This window comes from Camponotus vicinus, unplaced genomic scaffold (assembly GCF_025532165.1).
Source record: "Camponotus vicinus isolate PSW18456_S1 unplaced genomic scaffold, iyCamVici1.0 SCAF_9, whole genome shotgun sequence".
In the NCBI taxonomy this organism is placed as follows: Eukaryota; Metazoa; Arthropoda; class Insecta; order Hymenoptera; family Formicidae; genus Camponotus; species Camponotus vicinus.
The window spans coordinates 582,017-607,694 of record NW_028141981.1 but is presented as its reverse complement, the minus strand read 5'-3'; the positions used below and the strand labels follow the sequence as shown (position 1 = coordinate 607,694).

General features: G+C 37.4%; 1 protein-coding gene across 2 annotated transcripts in view; it reads left to right on the top strand.

The window, feature by feature from the left end:
• The first annotated feature begins 1,256 nt into the window (after positions 1 to 1,256).
• The window catches only part of Eif5b (eukaryotic translation initiation factor 5B), a 33,386-nt gene continuing 8,964 nt past the window's right edge, over positions 1,257 to 25,678 (top strand). The window contains exons 1-14 of one of the 2 annotated variants that reach the window (XM_083109308.1): positions 1,257 to 1,569; positions 2,701 to 3,053; positions 3,168 to 3,357; positions 3,506 to 3,838; positions 3,929 to 4,132; positions 4,246 to 4,688; positions 4,776 to 4,993; positions 5,076 to 5,278; positions 5,370 to 5,635; positions 5,752 to 5,833; positions 5,955 to 6,136; positions 15,475 to 15,551; positions 15,793 to 16,000; positions 16,128 to 16,223. In XM_083109308.1, the coding sequence (XP_082965434.1) occupies positions 1,536 to 1,569; positions 2,701 to 3,053; positions 3,168 to 3,357; positions 3,506 to 3,838; positions 3,929 to 4,132; positions 4,246 to 4,688; positions 4,776 to 4,993; positions 5,076 to 5,278; positions 5,370 to 5,635; positions 5,752 to 5,833; positions 5,955 to 6,136; positions 15,475 to 15,551; positions 15,793 to 16,000; positions 16,128 to 16,223 (2,889 nt within the window). In that variant the 5' untranslated portion in view covers positions 1,257 to 1,535. Of the gene's footprint in view, positions 1,570 to 2,700; positions 3,054 to 3,167; positions 3,358 to 3,485; positions 3,839 to 3,928; positions 4,133 to 4,245; positions 4,689 to 4,775; positions 4,994 to 5,075; positions 5,279 to 5,369; positions 5,636 to 5,751; positions 5,834 to 5,954; positions 6,137 to 15,474; positions 15,552 to 15,792; positions 16,001 to 16,127; positions 16,224 to 25,678 lie in introns of those variants that run through there. The other variant, XM_083109309.1, reaches the window with a different exon arrangement.

Genomic DNA, 25,678 nt, shown 5'->3' with positions numbered 1-25,678 from the left:
TTAATTCGCACAAATTTGCATAGATTCAAAATACATGTGCATAAAAATATTAATTAATCACATCAGCAGTTGAATCCTTTGAATGCGACCATATTGTTTGTACTAGACGAATGATTGGTTGATTTTTCCGTGCATATATACATTACGAATTTCTCGTACGACTCACGTAGTGGCCAATCAATTTCCTGCTTCGGCGAAAATAAAACAGTGAGAGATGATTGGCTGGAGGCATTAAAGGTATCTTTACATGGCAGCATCGGGAGCGTTCCATTTGACGTTGCGATTGACCAATTATATCGACTTGTGCCTAGGGTAACCAGCAACGATTGACCAATCAGAGAGTCCTATTTTGAATTGGCCAATTGGCGACGTGGTCAATGGTCCGGCCACCCGGCAGCGTCAAGCGTCTGCGCAGAAAACCATTGCGCATGTCTGCGCGATGCCATTGCGCAGGATTCAAAATGAGTTAGACTCCAGCTTCTTACGACGAATAACAAACATGGTAAGTCACACGAGATAGAAATAGTTAGATATTCTAATATATAATACTTATATAATATATTATATATTATAATATATTATAGAACATTACTACATCGATTAATGTTAGAATCTAACGTTTGCGCAGAAAACCATTGCGCATGCCTGCGCGGTGCCATTGCGCAGAATTCAAAATGAGTTCGACTTCTTACGACGAATAACAAACATGGTAAGTTACACGAGATAGAAAGGGTTAAATATTTTAATATATAATATTTACTAAAATTAATATTTATTAATATTATACATAATAGTATTATTATTATTAAACTAAATATATTATAAAACATTACTACATCAATGCATGTTGGAATCTAATCAAACATTAAAAAATTAATTTTCATGAACTTTTCTTGCATTCTTTTTGTAACATACACAGTTCTATTTTATATATCTCTACGTTAGAAATATTTTGTAATATTGTTTTTATAGGCATCTAATTTGATATTTACTTATAAAGTTTATATGTCAAGTATGAAGATGAAATTTTAAATCATTACATTAAGGATTGGTATTCGGTCACCATTAATTCACAGTCTAAAACTTTTTATCCTACTAATGATAAATATTATAATTGATTAAATTATATATGATAATACACAACTATTTTTATAGGTGAACTCGAACTTCTGAATCTGCGCAATGGTACCGGTAATGGTTCTCTGCGCAGACGCTCGACGCTTGATGCTGCCATCTGCCATGTAAAGGCACCTTTACGGTTGATTACAATAGCCCACATGTTTGTAGTTGCGCGCACCGTCAACTGTGTACCGCCCTGTTTGGAGAGATCGAGCATCGAGCACGCATACGAGAAATTCTACACGCGCTTTTGACACCGCATGACTTGTTCGCAGCAGCACGCAGACTATTCGACTGCCCGAAAAGCTCCAGCGAACGCTTCGGTGAATCCAATCGCCGAGACAGTCTATCGGAACGTGGGGTAAAAGAGTCGGTATAAAGCTGAACAGAGCAATCGTCTGCCGCAGCGAGCAAACATGCAGGAATCTCAACCGAAAAAGGGCAAGAAAGGTTAGTTAAATCGGCAATGTCCTCGAGGCGATGTGAATATCGTTCCGGGCATATTGTATCGTCGAACGAATGTGCGTAGCGAATTAACATATGTACGCTCTTTTTTTTCCGATGTGGCAAATGTCGTCTGCTACCTAACCTCAATCGCAAACATGTTCGTGTTACATATAGATTTTATTAACTTTTTTTCTTTTCGGTGCAACATATGGCTACGATTATGATATTCGATGTGTTTCATATCGGTATCTATGCGATACAATCGAGCGAAGCAGAAAAAATTATCAGCGCTAACTTTTGTAACAAAAATCCTTGACTCATTCTAATATTGTCCGAAGTTAGGTAACAGTATAAACTCAAACTATGCACGAGGATGTGGAGTTTTAAATAAATTAAAATAAATAAATTTAAAAGTTTTAAATAAATTAATAAATTGATTGTACTTTCTGCAATATATGGGTCAGTCTGTCAGTTAATTAATTATATCGCAAGTGAAAGTTGCTCATTCTTGATGGATAGTGAAAGTTGGTGACCTCTAAATTGTATGAATTTTATATATTATTATAGCTGTACTTTATCACAATTTTAAATTTTGTAACCAATTTTTTATTCAAATATCTTAAAACTTTTAAATTTACTATTCTTGTTGAAGCTTTTAAGTAATATATATCGCTAAGTAAAAAGTTATATTTAATTATAAAATTATTATATCTTAATATAAAGTTTTGTATTTGTACAAAGAATTATATTTTTGTGTGCTATCTTTAGTGCTAGCTTTTTATTAAATTGATATCTGCAATAACGTATCGTCAATATTTTATAGTTACTTTACATGAAACAGTTTTATCTTAATTCTTTATTTTCTTTTTTTTTCTCTGCTATATTTATATACATGGATCTTTCATTCAACTAAAATTTTATTTCCTCGCCTGCAAAAGTAAACAGATTTAAAAAACCACTTTAAAAATTGTAATTTTGCTACAATCTTTGAAGAAATTTTTTAAATCAATTTATCAAATTGTAATTTTATTCCAATCTATTGTTATGTATATGCTGTACAATAAATTTAATTTTTTGTAATTCAGCTCAATGGTTATCAATATAAAAAATAATGTGCGTGATTTATATCAATAGCTAGAAGAAAGCGCAATGATAGTGACGAAGACATTGAACAAGTATTGGCAGAGTTGGCACTGGAATATTCTGGAGAGAAATCAGTTAACGACAATAAAATTGAAGACAAGTCGGAATCAAATGAACAAAAGATTAATGATGAAGATAAAAAGAAAAAAGGGAAAAAGGATAAGAAGAAGGAAAAGGTTGAAAAGGATGATATTAAAGATGAAACTACAGACAATAATATAATAGAACCAGAATTAAATGATACTAATATGGACATTGAAGTTAGTACTGTAAAAACAGCGGCGCAAAAGAAAAAGGAAAAGAAAGAAAGGGAAAAGCAAAAAAAATTGGCTCAAAAAAAAGTTGTAAGTAAGCAATATATAAATTATTTATTTTATAAATGTTACACAAATTTTATTTTATAAAATATTTTTTTTAATGCTATTGAAATTTGTATTATTTAATTTTCATTACAATAGGAAATTTCTGAAGGAAAGGAAGTTAACACAGAGAATGGTGAAGCTACAGCCTTTGATGAGAAAAAAAATGATAAAGTGGTATCTGAAAAGAAACAGGATAATGTGGAAGCGGATGGTGATGTTGAACCAGAAGAGGGTTCAAAGAAGAAAAAGAAAAAAGCCAAGGAAGAAACTAAAGAGAAAGAGAAAGGTAATTAGATTGATTTAATAATATATATATGTATATATAAATATATATATATATTTATATAATAATATATTAATTATTATATAAATATATAATATTTTTATATTTATATAATTATTCTTCTAACATAGCAGAGGGGATTTTGTAACAGGCAAAGGTCCTGGGAAGAAAACTATTGCTGCTATGCAAGAGGCTTTAAGGAAATTGAAAGAAGAGGAAGAAAGATTAAAACGCGAGGAAGAGGAAAGGATAAGGCAAGAGGAATTACGAGAGCAAGCAAGACTGGAACAATTACGACTTGAACAGGAGCGTAAAGAGAAGAAGAAATTAAAAGAAAAACAACGAAAAGAGAGACTCAAGGCAGAAGGAAAGTTTTTGACTACAAAACAAAAGCAGGACAGAGCTAGAGCACAAGCGATGATTGAAGCGCTTAAAGCGCAGGGTCTTGATTTGCCAGATGTAGGAGAAAAAAAGCCTAGACCAGGTATTTCGCAAAATGCATATATAGGAAATATATAATTAAAATTTATATTACATGTATAAAGTCATTATATTAATCATTGAATTGTTTTAGGAACTCGAGTCAGGCCAAACAAAATGAAACAACAAAGTAGTATAGAAAAGAAAGAAGAAGAAAAAGTTGAGACACCAGCAGCTCAAGTGCAAGTAGAAATTATAGATGAACCAGTAAAAGAAGTAAAAGAGGAGAGAAAGGAAGAAGATGACGTCAAGGATTCATGGGATGCTGATACCACTGAAGATGAACGGGAAGATGAAGGTATTATAATAATATATATACATTATATATATACACACACATACACACAATCGTCATATAATTATACTTGTATAATAATTAGAATGATTAAGAGTTATATTATTTAAATTTAGATAAATCGGACGATATCCTCAAGATACCCGAAACAGCAGAAGAAACTGTTCGAAAAGTATCGACTACGGTTGAATCGGAAAAGAAAGAATCTTCCGAAAGTGAAATAGAAAGCGAAAGTGGGAGTGAATCTGAATCTGAAGAAGATAGTGAACAAGACAGTGAGGTGGAGGATAGAGTGCCAGATGCCGCACGTAAAAAGGAACGTGCGAGGGAACGAATTCAAAATCGTCGTATAGAAGCTGAAAAGAAGAAATCTTTGGATAATCTGAGAGCTGCCGTAGTTTGTGTCTTAGGCCATGTAGATACTGGCAAAACCAAAATTCTAGATAAACTCAGGAGAACGAATGTACAGGATGGAGAAGCTGGTGGTATAACTCAACAAATTGGTGCTACTAATGTACCGATTGAAGCTATTCAAGATTCAACAAAGCATGTAAAAGGCGTAAGTGTTTATTTTAGATCCCAGTCTTGAAATATTAAAATTTTCTAAATATATTACAATATATATCGTTTCCTCTTTTGTTTTCAGTTTGCTGATAAGAAATTTAAAATTCCTGGTCTCTTAATCATAGATACACCTGGTCACGAATCATTTAGTAACCTCAGGAGCAGAGGGTCTTCTCTTTGCGATATAGCAATTTTAGTTGTAGATATTATGCATGGATTGGAACCACAAACTATAGAGAGCATCAATTTATTAAAAACAAAAAAATGTCCTTTTGTTGTTGCTCTTAATAAAATTGACAGGTAATTTTTCATATTAAGTAATCGATTTGCAATTAAATAATCTGCAATTTACAAATATAAAATCACAATTTAATCTTCTCAGGTTATACGATTGGCAAACTATGAGCCGTAAAGATGTTCAAGATATAGTAAAGAATCAAGCACCTAATACTCAGCGAGAATTCGAAAAGCGATCAAAGGACGTAATTGTACAGTTTGCTGAACAAGGTCTCAATGCGGCATTGTATTATGAGAATCCAGATCCTAGGAATTATGTATCATTAGTTCCTACTAGTGCTATAACAGGTATAGAATAAATTATACATATTGCAAGATAAAACATAGCATGATAAAAGAATCAAAGTGATTTTTCATCTCATTGTATCATGATATGCAGGCGAAGGCATGGGTAATCTGCTGGCGTTAATAGTTGATGCCTGTCAGGGTCCTCTAGCTAAAAGATTGATGTACAGCGAAGAACTTCAGGCTACTGTATTGGAGGTTAAAGCATTGCCTGGACTCGGCACTACAATAGACTGTATTCTAGTCAATGGAATGTTAAAAGAAGGTGATACAGTTATTATTGCTGGGACGGATGGGCCTATTGTAACGCAAATTCGTTCGCTTCTTATGCCACAACCATTAAAGGAATTAAGAGTTAAGGTAATTTATCAAAATTACATTTTGCATATGCACTTAAAATAACGAAATGCCATTACAATTATAATATCTTCTTGAAATATAATTATTCTTTTTTATATACGTTTTTCGTCCCACAGAGTGCTTACATCGAACATCGCGAAGTCAAAGCAGCTCAAGGAGTGAAAATTGCTGCAAAGGACTTGGAGAAAGCCATTGCTGGTATGCAACTTACTTTTGTGATTATTAATAATTGGATTTTTTGATAATTATAATGCAAGAATGTATTTGTATTTGTTTTTATATCCGAACAATTAAGTAATACGATTTAATATTTGTGTAGGATTAAATTTGCAAGTTGCACAAAAGCCAGATGAAGTGGATGTATTAAAAGAAGAAATAGCAAAGGAATTATCTAGTGCTCTTGGAAATATACGGTTAGCCGAACGAGGGGTTTATGTTCAGGCATCAACTTTGGGAGCTCTTGAAGCATTACTAGACTTTTTGAAGAGCAGTAAAATACCGGTGAGTACCTTTAAGTATATATATCAACCTATTTGAAAGTTACCTTTTTATTCTAATACATGAGAGCGAGAGACATACACTCGTGTTATATGTAATACTAATCGAAAAAAATGATATAATTATTATTGCGTATAATCGCTTATGTCGAGTAATATTAATTCTAGTAAGTAGTAAATTCATTGTTGATATTATTTTATACATATACACGTATACACACACACATACATATACATTATATATACACATAAAATAAATTTAAAACATAAAATATAAACTTATATAAAAAATATTTTTTATTGATATATATAGAAATATTTCTTTTATTAAATATATTTAGTCTACTTCTCTCCAACAAATAAAACTGATCGTTATTTCGATATTAATTTTATCAAAGGTCAAGATATTTTTAAGTGTCAAATCTATCTACATGTATAAATATATGAGCAATATACATCTCTATAATTCTATAAAGATAAAATGTTTCTGTAATTAGACATTAAATGTTTCTGTTTTTTATAATTTTTATAATTATGTTTCCATTTACAATTACATTTTTTGTAATTTATATATTAAGGGAATAGTGTGATTCTCCCTCTGCATTTAATGCAAACATGTAAAAGATTTCAAAATCTCGAGAAAAAAAGCCAGACTTGCAATTATATAAGTAAATAAAACGGACATATACATATATCTGATCAAGCGCGTGTAGATATGTAGGAAAAACGGACAGACAGACAGATAGATCAGTAGCTAGATAGATAGACAGATGGAGAGAGAACAGCAGCAACAGCAGCAGCAACGAACCACTTCCTTCTTAACAGTTTAGCAGGATACGGCTCATTGGTCGCATACGGTGCTTGTACTCGTGATCCATCGTGCTATCAGCCGCGCTGTTCAACCGTGGGCACGCCTCATAGCCTTCTATAGGGTGTCTTATACATATGTCACATATTGACAAAAAATTCGCACGCCGTCCTTGAAAGTATTTTTTGAATTTTCTCTAAAGTAAATATCTTAAATAATATTAAAAAAAACGTGTGTTGCTATTTTACTTTACAATTAGTACGTTATTTGCTATGCACAACAATTGTACGAACGTAAATTTTCTTTCGCTGATAATATGATGAAATTATTTGATTTACATCAAACGTTTGCGAATTATTAATTTACATTAATATTTGGATAAATAAATATCGCGCGGAGTATATTATTTCCGAGAAAACTATAAAATCATCCAACATTGATACGTGATGAAATTGCGGTACGCATATTTGTTCTTAGATAGACTTATATACATATATTTATATGGGAAGCGAAAGAGGAATGACAAAAATGTCCCGTTATCTCTCAGAACCGAGATATCATTCACAACAAGCTCCGACTACGATACAATGAACGTAATAGTAGAGACAATTCCGCCAGAAAATCTATAATGCATACATACATACATACGTATCGCGTGTGTAAAATATGTACACGCATATGTATATGTGTATGTAAGTGTGTATGTTTCGCCAGTTGTGGCTGGTATTACTCGCATGTCCGTCCAAAAATATTTTTTTGCGGTGCCATATATAAAGAAAGAGAGGTAAAAGAGGAGAAGGGGGAGAGAGAGAAAGAGAAAGAGAGAGAGAGCACAGTAAAAACTTCCTGTCATCTTGGAGCTCTCGCGGAGGTAACACACCGTCCGAAACGGCCTTAAGCCTGTCCTTGCTCAGGTTATGAATGGGTTCTCCCCACCGTATCGTATCATCACGTGGCTCCATGACGTCAGTTTTATCGCACGCACACGCGAGAGACACGCACGCACGATCGCCTGTCTTCCCCTCCCCTCTCCCTCTCCAGCTTTGTCTCTCTCTCTCTCTCTCTCTCTCCTTCCCTCTCTACTTCCTCACGTGCATTCGGAACACGTTTCATGGTGCCAAAGGGGGGTGGGAGAGAGGGAGAGAGAATCGAGGTATCACAGTACGACCAGAATCGTGAGGGTAAAGAGGCGGAGAGGGTTAAACTCACGCAACACACATGCGCGACAATGGTGTTTTTTTTCCCTATCTTTCTCTCTTTCTCTTTTATCTCTCTTATTTCTATATATTTATCAATTTATCTATCTATTCATTTATCTATCAGTCTATCTCTCTCTCTCTCTCTCTCTTTTTCTCTCGAAACACCTCGCTTTTGCCAATATGGAGGCTCGCGCTCGCGGACGTGTGTAGGCTGGAAAAAAGGATACGTGATCACGCACAACGTACAGGAAACTGCCCACACTCGGCGCAGGCACGGTGGGTGGACGGATCGACGGATGAACGGACAGACTGACCGGTCGACCGACCGAACGATTCAGAAATCGTAGCAGTTTTAGGACAGGCGCCGATGAATAAATAACGGCCCCATGGTTGACGAAATGAAAATATTTTTTTAATTTTTAAAAATCTATTTTTTAATCGATTTATTTGAACAACGTCTAGAGATAGAGATGTATCTTTATAGTTTTATAATCGTTGAATAATCCGCGAAATTAAAAGCACGCATTTTTGCGCATTTCTTCATTATTAACTTTACATGCCTAGTTCTTACGTCAAATAATTGGATTATTTTCAATATATAATATGTAATTTTTATTTATTTATTTTGAAAAAGAAATTATTTTAAATAAATTAGAATATAAAAATATTTAAAAAATACAAAAAAATTTCATATTTTATAAAAAAAATTATTCGAGATTTGCAAGTTATTCGATAGTATACATTTATTTTATAAAATATAAAGATTTCTCTATTTTACATTAAATATTATTAATATTATGGTAAATTAAAGCTAATAATTTTTTTATATATTTTGCCAACGCATGTTACGCATGCGACAATAGAATGATTTTGTATTCAATGACTAACATAAAGGAGAATCAATGTAAAAGATTAAAAATATTCTCGATTAGTCCTGAAATTATTTTTCAAGGCGCGATTTTGTAAGCAGCTCCAGACTGTTGTTACCAACGTAAACAACGTATCGCGCTCTCGTCGTTATTAAATGACGCGAATAGCGCCGTTGAATCGACGATTCTTATCGGGCTCGTCTTCCTGTCCTCGTCCCGTTTAGGCGAATGGGATCGGAATATATAGTTTAATCGGGACGTTACGCACTCTTCTTGGAACGTGCGTATGATTGACGATTGCCAACTTGCAGACATACGTTCGCGAGACAGGTGCGATTGCGCGTAGCCTGTAACAATGATCGAAAACAAACAACAGGCTCGTTCGAGCAATGAGTTCTTATGGCATTTCGTGATTATCGAAATCATTATATAATAGATGTTATTGACGCGATTGTGCAATACCTACTCATTGATATCGTTTCCGAAGCTGCGTAAGATATCGATGAATATGTCAATCAGATGTGCGTTTTGCATAATTAAAGATTTAATAATAATTAAATTATTACATAATTAAGTTAAATTTATTATTAATATTTTCTTAAATATTTTATTATTATATTTTATTAAATTTTATTAAATTGAAACTGCCAAACTTGTAGCGACCCAGAGCAAAACGAGAGATTACGCGTTGATAAAAAAGCTTGTTAATGTTGCGAAGAATATTATTAGATATATCAACTACAAACGTATGGTATAAATATATATATTAATTGGCCGAAAGTATTCTCCTGCCAATACATCGATATTAATACGTCGAGGTACTTTTCTGCGCGCCACCCTGTACATTTGTCTGGCGCGGTCGAGTTTATTCGGTGTGCGTCTTCTCTCGAAAGCTCTCGTCGGAGTCGGAGCGCGCCTCGCGTCGTCACGAGCGGACGGAGTCCGCCTTTCTCGGCTACGTTTCAATGCGAGCACAACAGAAAAAGATGGTTCGCTTCCTCGCATTGTTTCCGAATGCTCGGCACGACAGCGGTTTCTTTACACGCCGGTTATGCATCGAGAAATGGGTTCCCTCGAAACGAGACTAATGCATTTTCATAATCGCGCCTATCGTTCGCGTCTAACAAATTACACAATCCGGTAATTAGGACTTCCGCTCCGCGACGATACGCCCGCTCCACTCTTCGTCTTCTCTCTTAGTTCGTTCCTTTTACAAATTATCCGTTCGGATAAACTTCTTCATCTTTGTCGTCGTCCTTTGTATCACGCGACGTCTGACCTTTCTACGGACTCGATAGCAAACCGAAACTTTTGGCAAGTTTCAAAGATACTTTTCGTTTTCTTCTCTCTCCTATTTTACTCTCCTTCCTCTACTTTTATTAACGAACAACATTTCGCAAAGTGAATGACAATGTCTCATTGTTCCCTTAAACGAAACTTTATACTTTCGTGGAATTTAAACTCGAGTTTCAAACGTTTGGCGCGAGTGTTGAAATTCTTGTTACAGAATTCTTCTTACACAATAGGAAAACTCTCAACTTTTACGGCTCGTCGCCGCGGGGATTTTCGACGACGGAAGGGATTCCTCGGGCTATTCTGCATCTGAAACTTCGCAGCATCTGGCTGGTACAGAAACGCTGGTCTCTACCTACCTACCTACCTACCTACCCATCTACCCACCTACCTACCTACCTATCTACCTATCTACCTACCTACCTACCTACCTACCTGCGTCGTCGACCGTTCGCGTCACGGGCGGGCGGAAACGCAACGCGCGGCACTCGCTCCTCTTCCGCGCCGGTGCGGTGCAGCAGGAAAAGATGGCTCGTTTCCTCGCATTGTTTCTAACCGCGGCAATACGAGCGCGGCCTGCATGCACCGGGGCCGGGGACATGGGAGCGGATGCGCGGACGCCCCGTGCACGCTCCGCCGCGTGCGCTTCGCGGCCGCCTTTTTCGCCAGGCGATCGAGAGAGGAGAGATGCGCGTCAACGCGTTAGACGCGAATCTCGATTAACTCGATCGAGCTTTGTAACTCAAGATTATACGTCTATACGTGCTGACACACAAGCCGGATGTTGTTTTAATCTCGGCTTCTTCGACCTTTACGGAAGGAGAGACGACTTTTTCGCAATAAACCTTTTTATCGAGAAAAGTTATCATTTTCCAATTTTTTCGCTCGTCTGTAATAATTAACTGAGAGGGAGATTAAGATTTTTATACGTACTTTGAATTACCCGAGGAATAAATGATCTCAATCGTTTCTAAGCTCGACAATTGTATAAAGCATCTTTTTTACTCATTCAAAAATTATTAGGCGTCTTGAGATTTTGACAGTTAGCTGGGACATCGCGGTTTACTTGGATCATTCGCTGCTTACGGGATGCGTCTCTCGCATCAGCGCATGGCCGCGTAACCGCGGTAGTCTCCGTGTAAGAAAAAAAAAAAGAAAAGAAAAGGCGCATCGCCAAAATTGCGAGAGGCGCAAAACGCGCTTGTCCTTCGGTGACGCTAATCGTGCGCGCGCGCACGGGCAGGATATGCAGGAGGAGCAGAATGGGAGGCGAGTTTAATAAATTAGCGTTTCCTTCTTCGGCGCAGCGTGCCGCAGTTACGACGAGAGGCTAAAGAGGATCCGTGCTCTGACGGCTGGTTTTAAATGCCGGAAGCACACCCCCTCGCCCCGGTCTCCCGACCGAATCCCACCTCTCTTCGTCCCTCTCTCCCCCTGTACCGCGCGCCGCTCTCCTCCCGCCCCGCTTCCTCACCGTCTTACTCTTCCTCCCAACTTCCTCTCGCTTGTACCAGCGGCATTTCTTTCGCCGGCAACATCTGCCGTGTCCGCCTTTTTTCTCGTCGTATTAGGTCCCTCTTCTTCTCCCTTTCTCCATCTCGTTTGCGCGTCTCTCCGTCTTTCTCCCGCGCTCAATTTTTTTCCACCACCGATACCCCTCTCCCCTCTTGCCTTCCTCCCCCTTTCTTCCCTTTTCCCTCCCTTTGAGAGCATCCGTTCTTCCAGAGCCAAGTATCGTCAATTTGCGACTTGCTATGAATTTTGATAGCGCACGGAGAAGAATATCGGGATAAGTTCTCGTACTGATAAATGACAATTATTTCCAAAAAAAAATAATCGTTTATTGAATTTGATTTTCGTTCGCAGAAAAATTTATTTTTGAATACATTGTCTCAAAATTGGTTGCAATTATCATAAGCGTTATTAGAAAAAAAAGTGACAAAGATATATTAATCGAGTAATATATTACCGCGTACACATTATTTTAATTAATGATTACTATCTAAAAATGTTCAGTTATTTTAGTATTGTATTAATATACAAATTTGTGGACGTATACGTGTGCGCTTGTTTTTTAGCTTTGACACTTGATGAATATACAACTACATACATATCCTTGTAATAAATAGAACCGACGCAAATTGACGATATATATATATCTGGTGTCAGGATCGGAATGCGACGCGCACCGGAAGTTCTAAAACACACTTATCAAGAGACATGGTAGTGTCTCGCGCCAAGTTGCGCGCAGCAACAGCAAGGCGGATCGTGTGTCTATACGACACGATCGAACCGCCAAGTTGTGTGTGACTACTTTAAATTATTGGATATCATAACGGTTGGACCGATCAAATTCAAATTCTTAATAGATTCAATCGATAGTGTATTCACTTCACATAACAAAAATGTTTTTATTTTTGCTTTACGTGTTCTATGAAAAAAAATATTAGAAAATTCCAAGTAAAAAATTCTTATACGTCATTATTATTATTTTGCTCCAGAATAAGGGCTTCTGGTCTTCCGGGGATCATAAAAAGACTGATATACTTATACTGATATACAATTTTCGATTTTTTACAAGTAGCGCGATGATAGTTGATGATAAAAAATATATTCGCTAATAAAGAATTTTTCAAGGCATCATAATGTGTATCAATAAAGATAATGCACCAAGTGATGAAAAAATTAAATGCAAAGAAAATTTGACTCTATTGTGGAAAAAATATATTTTAATTTGTATTTTAATTTTTTCTAATATATATATAAAAATATTGATAATAATTTTTCATTATTAATTACAATGTTATTCTTATTACAATGCCAAGTTTTTTTACATTATATTTTTTATTTTTAGTTATATATTTTTGTTTCATCATATTTATTGATACATACTTGTTTAAAAATTCTTTATAATAATCGTAATATTAAAACATGCTAATAAAATTCTATAGTGTGCATAATTATTCTCAATCAATGTAATTTTTCGATATCTCGGAAATCCTTGAGAACGTATCATTTTCCACTCATTTGTTCATCCGTTCATTCGTTTGTCTGTATTTTCACTTCTTCTTGATTGCCTGCCTATCAACCGCCTGGTTATACCGGCTCAAGAATTGGCCCATAAATAGGAGCTACCATTTGCACGGTCTGTATACCTGCGAGAATAATTATCGTTACAATCGTGAAGGATGCGGTTCACGAGGGTGCGCGTGGAGGAAGTGAGAAAGACGAACGTATGTGAAACGTGATATCATTATAAACTTCTCTTTCTAAACTTTAAAATATTAATAAATTCCACGAAAGTTTATTATCACGCGCGAAAAAAGAAGAGAAGAAATTAGAAGAATTATTTATAGAAAAAAAAAAATTATCTACACTTGCAACATTCTTCGAAATGTAATAAATTGTATAAACTTTAATACATTTTAAGATTGTTAAATATCAATATTATTAATACATATCTTAGTATAGAATGTTTAGTGTCTAAAAGGAAAGTTTATATGTAATAATCTTATTTGTGTATCAGAGAACGATAGACAAGATCGAAAGAGAGTAAGAGAGACGAAGAGCGAGATAAAAAATTTAAGAATTATACTGTATTTGTACTATGTTTAAATTTGATCGCAGTTCTTAACTCAGCAATTAATCTCGTATATCGAGTATCATTTTATATACATTGGCTATATCAACAGCTGATTACAACCGTTTCACAACCGGAAAACAGACGCATGAGTGTAATTATAAGGAAGATCAGAAGATTCGCGTCATTTGGCGAATGATTGAGATTAAGTGTAATATTTGCAATATAATCTGGTACTTATCGGAAATATATTCATACATACATGTACTATTAATTAATTTCTTTACATCTGTTCAGCGAGACATATTGAAAGTGTTTATTTATGACCATGAGATATATCTTATTAAAATAGTCTTTTTATCGAATTACATGATAAATTGTCGCTGAAATTATATCATAATATGTATATGTGTGTCGATATTATTACTCGCAAAATCATTAAATATCAATTCTGGATTATTCGTCCTCTGAATAAAATTTGCGATTAAAAATGTATAAATTTTCAGATTATTTTTATTTATTTTTTATGTTTATTTATGTTTAATTATATTTGTTTGTATTTATTTATATTTATTTATTTATTTTTATTTATTCTCATTAACTGCATTAATATATCTTTATTCCCCCGCCATCAGTGATGCTATTTTGAATTCATGTACGTATACTTTTTAGGAGTAAACTAGAGTTTTTACATGTGCAATGAATATAATTACTAATAGAGTGTCGTTGATTTAAAGAAGAATCGAGGAATTTAGATGTATAAAATAATATAAAGGGGAAAAATTTTTTCAGAGGCAGATTTTTGAGTGGCTTTTTCATTTCGAGATATATTACGGAGCTTCTTACATGTCTCGTAAAAAGTCAAGACGCTCGTTCAATATATGATTTGATTTGGTTTGGATTCCGACTCTATCGCGGCGTTTCTCCGACCGAGGCCGCGAAGCGGCTTTTCTCGGTAAAGCCGCGGAACGGCTTGTTTGCATCGTGTCGTGCGTTTATTTCAACGTGTTGCGTCGCGCGTGTCGTCCCGTCTCGTACGGTCCGAATCCGGGCGACATGCATGCGTCACTGGTTATTTTTGCCTAGACCCGCGGGATCCGTGGTGGTTTCTCGGTGGCAATGATTCCGGAGACTCGCTCCCGGTAGCTGGCATAGCGATTCGCAAAACGAAACCCATCGACCGATCCGTTTATCTCTCGGAACGATCATTCCACTTCCGAGGAAACAGATTGTAGGATCCTTTTTGCGCGAATAATGACGCGATGAGACGTCACATTGTCTAAAAACTGATTCGCACAGAGATAAGGAGATGACACAAGTGTAAAATCGTCCGCGACGCGCGCAGCTCCGGCCGTTAGATTGTTACGGCAATCGTTCCTTCCCCCGTTCCGTTATGTAACAATGTGCGAAATAACGTAACGCAAGAAACTATGTAATAACGTTGCCAAGATGACAGCCATTGCACGCTGTCGAGCGAAATCGGAGCGACTTGCGTAATGACAAATCGCGCTCGCTTCCTCGCGATGCCGTTTCATCTTATTACATTTAACAATATCTCTCTTTCGCTAATGATATTTTTATCTTTGTTCCTAGTACTCTGGAATTCGTATCGGCCCGGTTGTCAAGAAAGATGTCATGAAAGCCTCTATTATGCTGGAACATGATAGCCAGTAAGTACACTTGGAGTATTTCAGAATAAAAATAATATAAATATTTCTTTCGACACTTTTATTATCAAATTGAGAATCAAAATAACGATTCGTCAAAGTTTTCTTTAATAATTTTTTCTGATATGAGAAAAAAAATTCTCTAGTTTTTCTATATTTCAAGTTTCTGAGAAAAGTTTGACTTTTTTCGCTAGCCAATTGCAAGTTGCGTTTAATCGATAATCGCCATTTAATTTGTTCGCAGATACGCTACGATCCTCGCGTTTGACGTGAAAATCGAAAAGGACGCGCAGGAATTGGCAGACGCGCAAGGTGTGAAGATCTTCCAGGCGGACATTATTTATCACTTGTTCGACAAATTCACCAACTACAGGGAAGAACTGAAGCAACGCAAGCGAGACGAGAACAAGCACATTGCTGTGTTCCCGTGCAAGCTAAAGATTCTGCCGCAGGTGCGTTTGCTTTTTGGCGAAAGAGCGCGATAAGCGAACAAAATTTGCCGATTATTCACCGATTTGTCGTCGGCGATGTCTGAAATTGCAAACTTTTTAACGGAGATCCGTACAATTTGTATTTCAGTACGTATTCAACTCGAGGGATCCGATCGTGATCGGCGTGATGGTCGAGGCTGGAATCGTCAAAGAAGGAACGCCACTCTGCGTCCCGAGCAAAGACGTGAGTTGACTTTATATTCAGTCTTCATTTTCTCTTCATCTCTTCAAGTCTAATCGCGAATCGCAACGTGCGCCTCTTCGTATCGTTTGCATCATTAAAATATGAATATCGAGTAATCTTCACATGTCGCGGATGAAAATTAAATAACATTACCATATTTTAACGAGTTGATAAATTCGAGTACGTAAGAGCGATATATTTTTAGTATCTCTGTACAGTTTTTTTATTAATGTCATAATATTTTGAAGCGCAACATTTTCTAACCAGAAGAAATTATTCTAAAGAAATTTATTTAAGAGGGAATAAGAGATTGCAAATACTTTAAAATTATTTTTATTATTATCTACGAATTGTCGGATACAAAATAATGATGTCTCGGATATATAATCGCCGGAGAGATGGATGAAATTTACGTCAAAGGCCTGCGACGAAAACTGAATTCGTGCATCCAGAACGGATGAATGAACGGAAAAGAGAGAGAGGGAGACGGAGAGAGAAACGGAGACAAAAACGCATACGAGAGCCAGTACTCGGACCGGTCTCGAGGATCGGAGCCGGAGAGCGGTAACCGAGAACTATCGGCATACGCGTAGGTGAACTCGTTCGGCGGAAATACGGCGATTCAGTCGACGATTTAGCCGATCGATCGGGCCGACATGTAAACTCGCTCCGGACCGGCCGGCATTCTCGCTCTCTCGCTCTGGATCCGATCGAGCGAGGGAGAGAGAGAGAGAGAATTTGTCCTTCTTTTTTCGATTCCCTCTTTCCTCTCTCCGTCTCGTTCCTTCCCGTAGGAGGGATCGGGTGGGTAGCGACCAGCGGCCGGCCTCTCTGGCCTCTCTGGTCTCTCTGGCCTCGCCTTACGCGGTAGCGCGCGCGAAACGGCGTTACAGGTTGCCTAGCCTCGAATCTCGTAGGCGTTGGCGATGCCATTAGCGGCACGCAAATTCCCGACGGACAAAAATCCGAAATGTATTCTCCCACCAACGTCGCGATCACGCACCCACGCGCCTCGCGATCAATGATTTAACGCGCGGCTCGGCTCGATTCACCTCCGCGTGCGATCGTTTCTTAACCCTTTTCGACATTTATTCTTTTGTTTAGGGAAAAGACGTATTACTTATTACTTCTCTCGATGACAAAAGCTGGGAAGAATCTTTCTACATGCTTGCATGTACGTGTGCTATTTTCCTCTCTCTCTCTTTTATTACATGTTGCAACATTTTTGAGAGAAACACTTTATCAATTTTATATTTATCATTCGCACTACATGTATGGGTATGCCTCGGCAATCTCTCGGTAAATATCTCTCCCCCCGTGAAAGTTGGACGTTGCATCGGCGCGCGATGTTGCGCGGCATGTAATTCTGGATTCGTAGGAGTCGCGAGATCGCGCGTCAAATTGTGCGCAAAGGGAAACGACGGGCATTCCGAGCCCTTGCGCTCCGACGATATAGAAAGCAGCTCCGACCACGTATCCCGGGCCCACGCGATATTCTCCGCGGGACATCGAGAGGGACTCCTCGGAACTCCTTCGAAACTCTCGCGCGCCCAGCCTCTTGACGAGATTTCTCAACAATTTCTGGCGGACGATACGCCTCGCTAGGAGTGAATTTATGATTTTTTTGCGCAACATTCTCGAGTGATTCGCGAATTTCGAACGCCCGATCATTTCTCCACGAGAAAATCGACGCATCCGATGTCGAGAGACGAGCGTAACTACTTGTCTTATAAATAAATGACTTTAAATTTTTCTTAAATTTTTCTCAGATTTTGCGTAAACTGGAGAATTTTATCAAGAATAGAGAGCGAGCCTTGTTGAGTTTAATTTATTTTTATGCGAATCAAGCGAGAAAAGAAGATTCTTTACTTTCTACCGAGATCGTTTTCAAGAAAAATATTTTTGCAATTTAGTTACAATAGTACTATGGAAATAGTATTATGGGAACGTTGGAAGGAGTTCAGGTATTTTTTACCCCTCTTTCTTTAGAATACGAGACTTTAAAACGAAGCTTATGCGTCCTTAGAATAATTTTTAAATCTTTTCAAGACTCTCGAAAAAACAGAATCGGCTGAAGTTTTCAATTCTACAAAACTCTGTTTTGTGCGCACGTGTTCAGTTGTTGCCAAGTAAAAGCTTTGGCAAGGAAACGTGAAAAAGAATACGTATTTTTGCAGACAAAACGACCGGCCGAGAAAAACTCGAAATTCACCATGAAAGTTATTTCCGCCTAAAACGCGTTCCCGATGACCTGATGATTATCCCGAGCGTATGTCGAGTCTCACGAAACTCGAGTTAACGCAGGTCAGTTTGCGCCTGGACTCTTGCTTTGTCGAACAATCGAAGACGACCGGATGTGCCTCGTCGTCGTCGTCGTCGTCGTCGGCGATGAGGAGCGCGTCGATATCGCTCTGCGAAAGGAAGCGGTTTAAATACGCCGGGCGGAAGAACGTGAGGTCGATACGACACGTGAGCTCGCAAGCGTCGAGCGGATTTTTAGCTCGCGATGCATTATTCGACGAGAGGCAATTGCGAGAAACTCTCGCACGGAGATCTACGCGTGTTCCAGAGCAAATTTTGCCCGACGATCGCATCGTTTGCGACTCTTTGCGAATTTCTTCGCGTTATCGATGTTCTATACTTTCTCTTTTCAAATTGCACAAGATGCGTTATATATTTAAATCAAGGTGGAACTTGCGCAAGTCGTTGGATTTAAAATAAATTGTGAAACATGTGGTCTTTGTACTTATTCAGATGCTGTTGCGCGAGTTTCTCGTAAACGCCTTAAGGGCCGTCTATTCTAGCGATATGAAAAATGGATGATTTTTAGGATTCTTTTTGGAGAATGTTAGAGGTTGATCTTTTTGATATTTCACATATTTGTGATTTGTATATTTAAATCAAGGCGGAAATTGCGCAAGTCGTTGGATTTAAAATAAACTGTGAAACATGTGGTCTTTGTACTTATTCAGATGCTGTTGCGCGAGTTTCTCGTAAACGCTTTAAGGGCCTAGTCTATTCTAGCGATATGAAAAATTGATGATCTTTAGGATTTTTTTTGAAGAATCTTAGAGGTTGATCTTTTTGATATTTCACATATTTTTGATATTTAAACGCATAAACTTTGCGTGTTAAAAAATGCACAGTTTGACAATGTGACATGCTGTTCCCGTGTAATTGTCTGAAATGAAAAAGATCATTCAGTTTTATTTCATAAAATATTTTTGGGATAAATCTAATTTCATTAGAATTAGAAGAAATTGAGATACATAATAAAGTAGTATAATTTCAAAATTAGATATTCAATTTTCCTGAAATTTTTTTCATTTCTTAAAGATTATAAACATATTAAATATTAATTTTTTTTTCAATTTTCAACAAATTTCTAAAAATCAATTTTTTTCTACTGCTAGCGTAGACTGGATTCTTAATAAATTCACTAGAATACTGATAGCGTCGCGCTCTGATGACTATCGATCGCGTCGTTACATAACGCCTTACGTATCGCTCTTCTCTTGAAATTTATTTCAACGTCGCGTATGCGCCGCGAGAAAGAAAGAGCCTAGAGAGCCCCTGGAGAAACCGCGCGTAACCCATCTATTAATTTATTCGCTTCCCCTCTCGCGGCTCGTATCGTGCGTTATCGGGTGCGCGCTATGCGCACAACATACGTTACGTAGAGACACGTACACATCGACATGGGCTATAAGCGTTGCGCAACGCGGCGATTCTTGATAGGCGGCTTTAACGCCGAGCGGAAATCCGGCGGATTCTTTCGGCCTGCCATTTTCTTGCCGTTTCCTTTTTCCCCTCCCCTCCGTTATCCTTCGCATTTTCCTCTCTTTCCGCCGACCGATCGATCGATCGTTGCTTCCTTCATTCGTTCGTTCGTTCGTTCATTCTGTGACGGGTTCTGCTCGGCCCGATGACCCTAGTGGAGTCGCGATAGCGCCACACTTTTGATGCTCTCTCTCTCTCTCTTCCTTCCCCCTCCTCTCTTTCTATTTCTCGCTGCTCGCTCGGAGAATAGATCTCGGCGCTTTTCACGATTGGATGCTTCTGGCGGAAATAACCTCCGCTGAGTAAAGCATCGTCTCTTCTTCTTCTTCTTCTTCTTCTTCTTTGCGATCCTCGCTCCGACCGTGTATATCGCGCAACTTGTCCATTTTCTTCTGCTTCCTCTTTATCAGGCTGTTAAGTGACAACAGCGGACCCACGTCCGTTGGAGCATAATAGAGTGCCAACGAAATGCACGCATTTTATCAGTCGTTTACGTGAAACATTGTTGTTTATTATAAAAATTTCATATATTATGTAAGATACATCTTACATCTTAAAATTCTAGCTTTGGAAACGATGGTTGTAGATAATCTTACGCCATTAAATTTTAAGAATTCAAAAAAGTTTCTTCAGAGAGCTACTTTCTAAAGTCTTATTTTACAGAAGCTCTTGGGGAGAAATAATGTTTAAGAAATTAATACATTTCTCTGCCTTGATATGTTTTAATTAAAAACATTTTATATAAATTATAAATATATCTACACATATCTTATAATTGGAAATTGTTAAAATTATTAAATCTTGAGACATTAATCATATACATAGTAAATACTCATCGTTTAGATGTAAAAATGAAAATGGATCGAAGCTGGATGTAATGACGGTGTTAAAGACGCTGTCCCTTCGTTCATCAATGTCATCCTTATAAAGCGAAAGTTGGGAACTCGACGAGGAGCGAGGTGGAAAAAGTAGAAAGAAAAAGAGAGAGATATAGAGAGCGAGAAAGAGAGGCGGAAGCCCTTTATCGTAGCAAGTTCAACAACACGCTATCGTGGCGCGAGAAACACGATCAACGTCGAGCGCGATTCTCCATCTCTAATACGATGTTTCACAACCATACCGTCTCGCAGAAAGAGACGGATAGAATTTATAATATATATTTATAAAAAAAAATTCCCGCAAGTCAACGCATGATTTTATAATTCCATGAGATCTCTTTTTTTTCGATCGACCTGTTCTTTTATAGCTCGGATATTATTTTCGCGTCGAAAAACACTCGTCCTATATTTGGGCGTCAATCAAAAGTGCCGAGGAATATATGTATATCCTGAGATTAGAATAATTTCATTTGTGGAATTATATCCAGCTCGTGTGGGTGAGCGACAGGAACTGGAAACGCTTCGGTGCACACGAGTCCTCTTCCGCCGGAAAGGCGCTGGTAACCATTCTTCCTTTCTCCCCGCCCACCGTCCCTCTCCCTCCGTCCCTCCTTCTTCCCCTTCTTGCTTCCTCTTCCTTCTTCTTGGCGCGTCGAATTCGCGGCGGATAGGAATTTCAAGCCGGGAGGATATCTCTCTATTGAGAGACGTTTCGCAATTGTCCGCGATGCACGCGGTTGTTATTCTCTCAAGTGTGAGAGAGAGGGGGGTCTCCTACGCGCGAAAATTATCCTTCCCGACTTTATTCCCTCCTCTCTTGTCGCGAATCGTTCGAGAATAGAAAACGTACATGTTTTTATTGCATCACCTCTTGATTATCGAGTCTATAAAGAAGCAAACATTTTTTTCCGAATCCTTCGAGAGATCGATATTATTCTCCAATGGTCAAGAGTGGCGAATTTAGAATGCTTTCAATATGTAAAAATTAGTATAATAAATAAATGATTCATCCATTTTTTTTTTAATGTAATAATATTGATTGACAAAGAGCGATAAAGAGGGAACAAAGGAATAATAAAATTGATGCGATTTGATTCTTTTAAAAGAAGAAAAGTATAATGTATAAAATAAAGACAAGATATCTCTCTCTTTCTTTCTCTATCCGTCTATCTTAAATACTTTGTCGGGTATCTCATAATTCCGACAGCATCGATCGGAACCGGATGTGTCGAGTTAACCGCAAAGGACCGTCCCAAAGCTTAAAAACGGCCGGTCGGCACATACCAAAGGATACTGTGTGCCGCTTATTCTTGGCATTTGTACACCACGCTCTCCCTTTACCACTACCACGGGGAACCGAGCCGGTATCCTTGTGAAAGGACGAACGTTTCGTGTCGTCCGCATTCGGAACTTGGAGAGGGTTCGCTCGCCCGTCCGTCTAACGAGTGATAAACGGCCGGAAGGAAGTCAGAGGCGTTTCCACGAAAGCTACTGACAGGGCCGGAAGACCGAAAGACGGGATGTGGTCGCCGTGTGAATGCGTTTGTGCGCTATCGTACTACGCGTACACACATACGCACACTTCCGCAGTCTATATATAACGTCTCTTTCTCTTTCCTCCAAACTCTAAATGTCGCCTCTCTCTTTCTCTTCCTTCCTATCTATCCCGTTCTAAATATCGCTTCCACCCATCCTTCTTTATATACCCTGTTTCGTGTTCAAGCTTTTTTTGCCTCGTGCGGAAGAATTTTTCAATTATTATCTCCAAGAAGCAAATTATCGATATACATATGTATATACTTTATACATTTTATTTTGCCAAATTATATAAAGAATATATTCCATTTCCGTTCTACATTGCTTTTTAGTGGCAGTTTTTTTTTTGTTAGCTTAAAATAAATTTTTTCAACTGAGATATCTGTATAGTTTTTGAATAATCAAGAAAAAAATTTAAAAACTGAAGAGAAATATATTTTAATGCAGGAAATGTAGTCATATTTTTCAGTTAATTTGCAAAATTAGCTTTAATTATAAACTGCAGTTTATAGCTTTATAAAAGTATATAGTTGTATATTTACGTAAAATTGATTACAAATATTTCGAAATAATTAGCATCGTGAATCACGCATTTACAATATTGATTTTGATATTTTACAAATGTGTTTTGTCAACATAAAAATTGTCATTTGGTCGTCGCTATGAAGGAAAGAAAGGCGTGGGACTAGAGGAAAGAGTTGCTAGAGTAGAACGGAAGTCAGAACGGGGAGGAAGAGAGAGGAAGAGGGAAGTGGCCGGCCGGATACGAGGTTTCCAATGTCGACGGGATCGTTTTACCCGAGCTTGCGATAATTCTGCCAACGACGATAAAAAACATTGTGGCGGTAAATAACTTCGGAACGTGGAAGACACATAGACTCGTGTCCATAGAAGTTACATAGTACGTGAGAGAGCGTTTAAGAGAGATCAAAGTATAATTTTGTCTAGCTTGGTTTTGCCCATTTTATTTCGAGAGGGTCGCGAAAAATTTGCAACAAAATTTATACGTGAAATAAATATATAATATTTTATTTTCATCCGTTTTATTAATTATATTCTATTATTTATAATGAAAACTTTTTACAGTTTGAGAAGCGCTAATCTGTATGATGTAACTATTTGATTGATAAAACTTTAATCTTCTTTCTTTTTAATATAATTTTACATTTTTTTAATTTTCTAATAATCTTCATTTTTACGCATCTTTTTTTCCTCTTGTCTAGCTAGCTTTTTAAAGATGACGATAGCGCATTTCTCTGCTCGATCGCCGATTGCAATTCGAGTTTTCGATTCGGCAAAATTTCAACGTCTTTGGCTTGTCTCGCGGAAGACGCGGAGGACGCGGCGCGAATCTCGATTAAGGGCGTCCAAAAGCGCCGACGACGCGCACGGTTAGAGCCGCTAACTCTCGTCGCACACGAACTATAAAGCCTTCTAAATTGGTGCGGACCACGAAAATAGACTTCCGGTTCCCGTCTCGCGCGCGCGCTCTCGGCGAGACGCGCCGCGTCTCTCTCCTCCTTACCTCGTCTCCCCTCGCCTCGCCTCGCCTCGCGACACGCCGCGTCTGCTATCTAGTATGCCAAGAACGATTCCTCCTCCCCCTCGTTCCATCTATATCTTGTCGTACACACTCGCGAGAAATATGGCCACGTATACGCTATAGCCGAGCCGCAAAAGCCACGCGTAAATATTGCACCCGCGAAAATAATTCCGATTTGCAGAGAAATATGAAGTACTGCGTGCTTTACGGTATCGATATTTATGATGTATAACCCATGTAAATTAGATAGCGATATCCGTATAGAGAAAAGAAAATTACAAAGGATGATTCTAGCTATAGCTACGTGTAAATATTAAACCTGCGAATAATTCCGATATTTATCAGAAACATCTGAAATGTATAGAAATTTAAGTTTTGAATAAATATTCTTTCATTATGTAAATGTCTCTTGTATGTGGGTAGCTAACAATATCTATACATGACAGATGACACAGAAATACATATTATAATCAGTCAGAAAAGAAGTTATATGTAAATATTTTTCACATGATATAATTCCGATAAGGAAGCAATGGTCGCACGCTTTTTGTCAATAATATTTCCTAAATTTTCAAATGGTTACATATCGACACAATAGATGACAAAGAAATTAGAATATAATCATACTGAGATATATGAAAATGTTACACATAATATGTATATAAAATATGCGAAAATAATTTAATATCAATTTTATATGGAAGGAATGAGAAATTAAATGTTTGTGTCTTTGATATAATTTATTTGTTTGATATAATTTATTTGATTGTTATATAGAATTATATGTATATACATATAATCAAGTTATGCGCAAAAGTTGCAATGTAAATATTTTGCGAGGGCAATATGTGCGCAAATATATTAGATCGCGATACAGAAACGTTTAGTATCAATATTTCTTCATCACGCCCATCTCGAACATAACGCTCACACACATACACATGTAGTTGGACATGTATCATTGTATGTACACCCGTTACAATTCAAGTTGCGAAAGCCGTATCTCTTGCGAAATAATTCCATCAAATTTGAATACGCATGTCGCAGATAATAATTTTTGCATCACCATGTAGGGCTTACGGTGACGTGACACACACACACACATACGCACATAGATGGATGCAACTTATGTAATCTAATGTTTTTCACAGAACGCAGCTAGGCCCTTCGGTTAGGCGATGCAGTTGCATCTTTGTAAATTCCCATTTTGCGCCGAGAAAGGATCGGCCTTCGAATAGCGTGCGCACTTTTGTGCCAAGGTCGAGGCTCGCTATACTTCTTTCTAGGAATTCCTCTCTTCTTTCATTGCTTTAGGTATAATTTCTAGGTTGTCCTCAAATTATCTCCCTGCAACGTTTTAATTTTTTGTAGGAATTATTTTCCCGCTACATTTTTGGATTTTTTATTTGCAAACTATTCTCAGAATTATTTATTCAATTGAGAACTTTCACCGCGACCGTATATCGATTCACATGATGGAAAAAATGCAACTTTCAAGATTTTATTTTCATGAAAGATGTATTTTGTATCAACTACTTTTTGTGATAATAGCAAACTAATCCGTAAAGGATTAACTCGTGATTAGATTAGACTAGTGTTGCTTTAAATTAATTAACACGTTATATTATTAATATTATATAAAAAAATTAATATATTTCTCTCTCGCGCATCACTTTTTAACAATAAATCCTTTGAGAGATTCAGGATTCGGGTAATTT